At 47.5% G+C, this 8797-nt stretch overlaps 1 protein-coding gene across 1 annotated transcript in view; it reads left to right on the top strand.

The window, feature by feature from the left end:
• LOC102481575 (L-amino-acid oxidase) overlaps window positions 1–8797 on the top strand; it is a 117296-nt gene that overhangs the window by 638 nt on the left and 107861 nt on the right. Inside the window, exons 2-7 of the mRNA XM_006153826.1 lie at window positions 1503–1717; window positions 2100–2212; window positions 3653–3874; window positions 4334–4391; window positions 4551–4687; window positions 5797–6669. Coding sequence (XP_006153888.1) covers window positions 1503–1717; window positions 2100–2212; window positions 3653–3874; window positions 4334–4391; window positions 4551–4687; window positions 5797–6669 — 1618 coding nt within the window. The remainder of the gene's footprint in view (window positions 1–1502; window positions 1718–2099; window positions 2213–3652; window positions 3875–4333; window positions 4392–4550; window positions 4688–5796; window positions 6670–8797) is intronic.

Here is an 8797-nt window from a genome sequence, read left to right as displayed (position 1 = left end):
AAAGAGAGTAGGGACTGAGACTGGGGTTAGGAGTCTACCAGGGTCTAGAGAGGGGTTGAGGTATTCAAGTGAATCAATGAACTGGAGATGGGTCTGGAGAATGTGTCTGGGTGTTGAGTCCATTCAGGGGAAGGACATGAGGACTGAAACAGAAATGGCATAGTTGACCGTTGGGAGCATTGTCAGGTTTGAAGAATGGCTTAGAGAGGCCAGGGGAGGTCTGGTGATAGAGGGGATGAGGCTTGGGGAGTCTCTCCTAGGGGCATGGTTGCCCCTCTTCTTTTTGTCGAAGGGTCACCTCTGTAGAAGGCTCTCTTGGCCTTGGGAAGGGCCTGTACTGGGAGTCTACTGAGTCCCCTGACTCTTAGCAGGTGGCTCCTGAAGATCCTTCTCCTTTGGGAGCTTCAGTTGTCCCATTTGGACAAAGACTGGACTAAGGAGGTTCTTACCCTCCAAATATCGTCATGCTGGGGGAAGGCGGTCCAGTGTGTCCCCATCCCTATTTGTTCACCTTTAGAGCAGGTGAGCAAACCACACAGCCCCTCCTCCAGACTCAAAGGATAATTTCTCTGTAGATCAGACCATTTAATTTTGCAAAACAAGTCATTTGGGACTAGTGCATGGTAGTTATTAATGATCTGAATGAATATAGTTTCCAACCTCAGCCACATGTTAGAAACCTGGAAAGCTTCATCAGAACACACTGTGAGGCTAGAGAACAGCAGGGTGCCAGTCTCCCACAGGTCACTCCTCACTCTATTCCCTAAGGAGCCTGTGACTTCCTCCTTCACACTCTCTTGCTTTCGCACACACACAGCTACACATTTCCAAAGAATATAAATACCCTCAGGCTCTCCAGCCTGGCCTCACACTAAACCAAACACAAGAGCAACAGCATCCATGCCCTCACTCAGACTCAAGCAAACACGTACATTTTGCCATTTCTGCCTTTCCGAACCAAGCTCACATACACACCTGAGTCTGCTGTCCACCCTCACCTCCCTTTACAGAGTCATACAGACATTTACTCAGGCATGCACGGTGCCCCACAGACACGTTGCTCAATGCCCAGCCACACAGACCGACAACCACACAGTCTTTCACATGAGCTGGCACACACACAGAACTGTAGTCCCTTACACACTCACATGCACACTCACCATCAAGAACAGGCCCAGTTACAGTCAAATACGAACCTGCACACACCCATGAGTTTCCAATCACAGGCATCCCCTGAACTTGCAGCCCACTTCACGATCACACATTAATCACACTACTGACACTGCACAGTTCACACACACACACACATCCATCCCCCATGCTACCATCCCCACACAGACACAGTAACAAATACACACACTCACAACCACACACTCACCACATGTGACCCGCCCTGACCACCCTGCATTTGTTCACAAAGCTAAGCTTGTCCTGGGTAGGGCAGGCAGGGCACAGAGCCCAGGGCCCAGAGAGACCACCCTCATTCCTATCTCTGTCCCCAGGAGTGATCGTCTTGGGGCTGTTGCTGGCTATCGCCAGCTGCCTTGGCTACTATGAGGACCTGGCCCAGTGCTTCCAGGACCCTGATTATGAGTCCTTACTCGTAATGGCCCAGAAGGGTCTACACACCTCTCCTCTGCCCAAGCGGGTGGTGGTCGTGGGAGCTGGCATTTCAGGCCTGACAGCGGCCAAGACCCTACAGGATGCTGGCCACCAGGTGAGTAGACCCTGGAGGGGCCTCAATTATTTGATGCTGGTTTGCTTCTTTGAGTGGGAAAAGAAAAAGAATGGGGCACAGCCAACGCTGGGACAGCTACACACGACACAATGGGTCTCTCAAGTCTTCATGCTTGATTGCTGTCCCTTGTGTCACTTGTGTGGAAACAAACTTGAAGGGCCTGTTAAAAGGCAAGGGCCAAGGAGGCTCCGTCCCCTTCCCATGGAAGCTGTTCTACTTCATTTACATCACCCAAGGCCCTTCTGATCATCCTGATGCTGGAAATCCAGGCCAAAGCATGTGCCCCTGTCGGGGTGGGCAGAGAGGGTGGGAGAAGGGTCGGCATGTCTCTAGGAACCACAGCAGCTTCTCTGGACTACAGGTAACCATCTTAGAAGCCAGCGACCGCACCGGAGGTCGAATACTCACATTCAGGAACAAGGAGGAGGATTGGTACTGTGATCTGGGGCCCATGAGAATCCCCCAGTCCCACAGGTAAGTCTGGGAACGGGATGGCACAAAGGGCAAGCAGGAGGGATGAGGAAGAGGCAAGCAGGGCCCTGCTGCCCTCATGTTGAAGCCCTTGCAGGTTCGCTGTATCACGTGGCTCACCCTGTAAGCCAACACTGTCTCTCATTTAACAGAGGAAAAGACGGCAACCCAGAACCCAGGGCCACACAGAGCTGTGTTGTCCAAGCTGACAACTATGTCAGCTACCATTAGCTCATCCAATTATGTGCTTTAAATTTTTCTTTTTAAGGCTTCTTTCTTTCTTTGAAAAACAAGAACCTCAATGGGGTCTCACACAGTGATCCCTCCCAAACCAGCCCTTCAGCCAGCCGGGACCACGGGTGCACACATGCACCAGGCATGTACAAGAACTGAACCCCATTTTCCAGATAGCTTCTGACACTGCAGAATGTTACATTACCACTGTGCTGCCATGGCTGGGTCAAATTGTATACTTTCAATTGTGTACGGGCAGTTTTTTTTTATTTTTAATTTAATTTTACTTATTATCATTACTAATTTTTTTTGACCAGGGTAGGGGAGTGAGACAGCAAGATGCCAGGACTGGCATTGAACTACAGTTCTCTGTGTGGGAGTCCAGCCCCTTAGCCACCACACCATGTGCTGGCCCCATGGGCAGTTTCTTATATACCAAATATACTTCTTATATACCAAATATAAAGCTATAAAATATTATTAATAATAATAATAGCTACTATTTGTTGAGGACTTACTATGTGCCAGGACCCATGCTAAGATCTATGTACACCATTTAATTTTCACACCCCTATAATTTTATAATCTTATCATTCCCATTGACAAATCAAAAAACTGGGCTTAGAGACATCAAACGATTGGAAAAGGTGACAAAGCTCTTTCTCAAAATGAAGCAAGCTCTCTGCACATGCTTTTCCCCTAAGCCATATCTGACTCCTGACAGGGAACCAGAGCTCCAGTTCTGAAACTTCCAAAGCAAAACAGATCCCTGGGATGATATCCCATAGAACTCCACAAATACGACTTCTGTTAAATGTATTGAACCCCAAATTTCCCTCCAAAAACAAAAAACAACTGAAACTACCCAAAGCAGGAGTCTTCAGACAAGGCCTCAAAGTTATTTAGAAATGGAAAACAGGATTTTTCAAATTTGTCCGAAACAAAAGGCCTCTATCTCTAATTTTGAATCCTATGAGCAGGGGTTTCCTGCAGGGCCTCATTCCATAATGAATGAATCTGTTGAAGCAAAACAGGAGGCCAAGAATGAATGCTCACAGCAAACGGAAACAGTTTTAGAGTTGAGGAAGCAGTTAGTCTGAGCCCCCTGGGTATACAGAGACTAGTATTCCTGGAAATGGCATTCATGGCAGGGCTGGTAGGAGCAAGGCCACTGAGATGGGGGCCCTGCTAAGTCTGTCTCTGCTCCAGGCTGGTCCGCACGTTTGTCAAGAAGCTTGGCCTGAAGCTGAACGAGTTCATCCAATCTAACAACAACACCTGGATCTTCATCAATGGACACCGCTATCGCACCTGGGAGGTCAAGGCCAACCCAGAACTCCTGGGCTATTCCTTGAACTCCAGGGAGAGGGGCATGAGTGCTGCGGATCTCTTCTACCAGTCCATCAACAAGGTGCCTCCTGCCTCACCCCAGCCAGGTTGGGGAGGAAGAGGGTTTGTCTTAATATCACTTGACAACTTAATGGATAGCCCCCAGTCACTTGACACTTAGCCAGTGCTGTTGTGAGGGGTGTGCTTTATGATTGGTCCCCTAAAGATATTGCCAGCCCAGGCCCAGTACCCAGCCCCTTCCCTTCTCCTGGGTGGCTTCTCAGTGGCCCAACGGCTTGACCAGCAGCAGTGGGAGCAAAAGGAATCACGAGATCACCCAATCCTTGGTGTGAAGCAGTCTTCCTTTGCCTTAAATTTTAAGTGAAAGGGAGGTACTTGAGGAAAGAAGAGCATTTAGAAGTTGCTGGAATCACCCTTCCTGTGTCCTTCCATCCCCTACTTCCTTCCCCTGCCCTCCTCATGAGACATCCAGAGAACTCAGGTGTCCTGCAGTTAAGCTAATGCTCCTTCCTCTCCCTCCTTTCTGCAGTTCAGACAAAGTCTGAAAACGTTCAACTGCAGTCACCTGATGTCCTTTTATGATTCCTACTCCACCAAGGTGAGTGAGACAAAGAGGTTCCAGGATGGGGTAGGGGAGTGTTCAACCCAGCCCACTGGAAGACACTCTCTTCCCACCACCAAAGCTTTCACCTACCTGCAGTCCTACATCCAGGGTCTCCCACCTGACACTTCCATCCATGTGACCCCCTCCCCACAGGCTTACTTGCTGAAAGAAGGACGGCTGAGCTCAGAAGCAGTAAGGCTGATTGGGGACATGCTGAACGAGGATGCAGGGTACTATAAGTCCTTCCTGGAGTCCCTGCGGTCTGAGATAATCTTCTCCAGAAATGATGAGTAAGTGGTATCTTATTGTGGTTTTGATTTGCATCTCCCTTATGATAAGGGATATTGGGCATTTTTCATATGCTTTTGCCCATTCCTATGTCTTCGTTAGAGACTGTCTTTTCTGCTCATTTGCCCATCTTTTAGTTGGGGTGTATTGGATCAAGTCAATATACAGTGTATTCTGGATGGGAAAATTCATTTTGTTTGCTGCGATGACATACAATAAATGGATGTAAAATAAATTTTTTTAAAACTTTTGAGGGACCAGCTGTTAGTGTAATGGCTATGTCACTGGACTCCCATGTAGTTGACCGCGGTTCGTGTCCCGGACCTGGTGGCTTGGAACTCATGCCAGGCACGTGTGTGTGTGCCCAAGATCCCGAGAGGAGAATGGAGGAGAGGGGATTGCGGCGTGACCATCCCCCCTGGGGGGTGATTTCTCGCTTTCTGTCTCTCTGTCTCTCTCTGTCTGGCGAGCGTACATGCCCTATAGCAAAAACTCTTAAAAATTTTTTTTGAAATAAAGTAATAAATTTTTTCAAATATTTTTTTAAAAATGTGATGAGTAAGGCCGATCTGGGCCCAGGACTAGCATTGACCCTCTCCTCCAACACTCATCTCAGAGAAAGGGGACTGTGATTTAGTGAGTATCATGTACCAGGCACTGTGCTTGGCACTTTGCAAGATGTGTCACATGTTATTCTCACCATCCTCTGTAAAGTTGGTGCAGTTGTTCAGAGCCATGTCACAGGTGACATGCTGAGGCTCAGAGAAGTTATGGAACTTATCCAAGTTCATGTAGCTTGAGCAGAGCTGGAGCCAGACTCCATACCCAGGTCTGTAGAGCACCTACTGGGGAGTAGACTTTTGGAGTGGCTAAACCCACAGGCTAGGATCTATGTGATCTTGGGACAGTCATTTCTCTTCTGTCAGTTATCCAAACTCAAACAGTAATCTCTTCCTGCCAGAGGGCTGCATATTAATTAAGGTGACGTACATGAAGCTCCCAGCACAGGCTAGTCCCGTCCCCATTTCCACCAGGAATGCACGTGGCATTCGAGCACATGGGCCTGACCATTCTTCCCACCCTCACTCCTCTCCTCTCTTCACCTCTGCAGCTTTTCTGAGATTACCGGTGGCTTTGACCAGCTCCCCAAAGCCCTCAGCAACACCTTGAAGCCTGGTACCATCCTTCTGGAGGCCAAGGTGGAGATGGTGGAGAGAAATGGGCCTGAGGTCCGGGTTTCATACCGTACAGGCAAGCCCAGCTCCCCTCTGCGCACGCTCACGGCCGACTTCGTGGTCATCTCCACCTCCGCCAAGGCCACGCGCCGCATCTCCTTCCAGCCACCCCTGTCCCCTGAAAAGAACCATGCCCTCCGCTCCGTGCACTACACCAGTGCTACCAAGGTGGTTTTGGCTTGTGACGAGCTCTTCTGGGAACAGGATGGCATCCGGGGTGGCTTCTCCACCACTGACCGGCCCTCGCGCTTCATCTACTACCCCAGCCACAGCTTCCCCAGCGGCAAGGGGGTCCTGCTGGCTTCCTACACCGTGGACGATGACTCCCAGTTCTTCACAGCTATGACCGACCAGCAGGCAGTGGACACTGTCCTGGATGACCTGGCGGCTCTGCACCAGATCTCTAAGAAGAAGCTGCAGCGCATATGCTCCTCCTCTGTGGTCAAGCGCTGGTCCCTGGACCCCTTCACATTAGGCGCCTTTGCGGAGTTCACACCCTACCAATTCACCGACTATTCACAGGAGCTCTCCGAGTCAGAGGGCCGCATCTACTTCGCTGGCGAGCACACCAGCACGCCCCATGGCTGGATCGACACTGCCATGAAGTCTGGGCTGCGGGCAGCCAAGAAGATCCAATCTGTCGTGGCCAAGGAGGCCACGATGGGACAAAGGCCTCTGTGGGAGCCTCTCACCAACATTTCTCCCCAGAGCGTAGTCCCTGAGGGCGTCTGGCAGGAGCAGACTGGGAGGTGGGAAGAGAAGGCAGAGACCCAGGGAGAGGCCACTCTTAGCTTGAAACAAAAGAAAGAAGAAGAAATTAAAGAAAGAACAAGAAAAAATAATGGTAAATGAGAAAGAAAGAAAATTTTTAATGAAACTTATTACTGTATATTAAATTTAAAAACAAAACAATACTCTTATTTTTGAATGCATGTATATCTGATAAAAGACCATGAAGTCTGGGCTGCGGGCAGCCAAGAAGATCCAATCTGTCGTGGCCAAGGAGGCCACGATGGGACAAAGGCCTCTGTGGGAGCCTCTCACCAACATTTCTCCCCAGAGCGTAGTCCCTGAGGGCGTCTGGCAGGAGCAGACTGGGAGGTGGGAAGAGAAGGCAGAGACCCAGGGAGAGGCCACTCTTAGCTTGAAACAAAAGAAAGAAGAAGAAATTAAAGAAAGAACAAAAATAATGGTAAATGAGAAAGAAAGAAAGAAAATTTTTAATGAAACTTATTACTGTATATTAAATTTAAAAACAAAACAATACTCTTATTTTTGAATGCATGTATATCTGATAAAAGAATATAAATGTAAGCAGAATATACACTAACTTCAAAATAGTGTTTACTTTTGGGGAAGAATAGTTTGAGATAATGTAGCAAAAAGTTAAAAATCTGTTAAATCTAGTGATATAAAGGTGATTATTGTAGTCTTCTTATATTCAAATCTGTATTTTAATAATATTCTAGAAAATTTTAAAATTAAGCATATACACACAGAGAAGAGGAAGAACTACCCAACTGAAGTGAATTACTTCTTCTCCAAACTTGCTTCCAGGCTTTAGTATTTCAAATTGCTGGGGCCAGTGTGATTGTTAAGGCACTGGACTCCCACATGGCTGACTGTGGTTTGTGTCCCAGCATCTTACTTCCCCCCCACCCCATCTTGTCTCTCTCTCTCTCTCTTTTTAATTTATTGAATGTTTTTGAGAAACTTTTGCTATAAGGCACATATGCTCAGCAGAAAGACAAAAAGACACCCCTCAGGAGGGATGGCCATGCCACAATCCCTTCTCCTTCATTCTCCTCTCGGGATTTTGGGCATGCATGCACACACGCCTGATGTGAGTTTCGAACTGCAGTCAGCCATGTGGGAATCCAGTGCCTTCACCACTGTACTACCTGTTGGCCCCACTCTCTCTGTCTCTCTCTGGTGAGTATGCATGCCCTATAACAAATGTTTTAAAAAGTAATAATAAAAAATAAAATAAATAATTTTTTAAAATGTCTTCTCAGAGCCTGGTTTATGTTTTGATCAAAATTCTTGGGAAAACTGAGTACAGAAGGCCCATCTAGGTTCTAAGAACTATTAAACAAAACCATGAGCCTTGCTTCTCAGAAAAGCATACGCAAGAAATAATCTGGGTATTTCTCCCAACTGAGCTGGTGATTAGATCAGTAAATACACTGACATGAAAACTGTATTCAAACTGGTATGCTGGTACAAAAAGGAAGAAGAAGAGGACAGAAGCTCCCAATCCTTTAACAATAAAGCGCACTGTTCACACCGAGCTGTTTCTCAGTACTTTTTCCACCAGGATCTTCAAGTTATGCTAAGAGATAAAGTTGAGCCTTTCTCAGACTTCCTTAGGTCAGTCCCCTTTGAGCTCCAGAGCACGAACGGGTCAGCAGAACAAAAGAATATAAAAATACTTATAGCCAGTGACATTGATTAAGAGTGTACTCCTTCCTAGTCACTGTTCTTAAGTCCTTTCATATATGAGTATATTAGCCATCCTCACAATAACTCTATGGGGCAAATACTTATTTTGCTCCTCATCCAACTGGTGAAGAAATTGAGGCACCAAGAAGTTCAATGATTTTCCCAAGATCACATAGCAAGATAGTTATAATCTAAAACCAAGTAGCCACATACACAATCCACTCAAAACTGTTAAACATTTAGAGTTGGGGCCAGCAGGTGGCATAGTGGTTACGGCGCCAGGCTCACAGGACTGGCTGCGGTTCAGGTAGAACCTGACGGCTTGAAGCTCAAGACAGGCATATGTGCATGTGTGCCTGTGTGCCCAAAGTTCTGAGGGGAGAGTGAAGAAGAGATTGTGGGGTGGCCATACCCCCTGAGGAATGACTTCTCTCT

This window comes from Tupaia chinensis, unplaced genomic scaffold (assembly GCF_000334495.1).
Source record: "Tupaia chinensis unplaced genomic scaffold, TupChi_1.0 Scaffold000387_1, whole genome shotgun sequence".
Taxonomy (NCBI): Eukaryota; Metazoa; Chordata; class Mammalia; order Scandentia; family Tupaiidae; genus Tupaia; species Tupaia belangeri.
The sequence above is the reverse complement of the archived record's forward strand: the minus strand, read 5'-3'. Positions and strand labels throughout refer to the sequence as shown.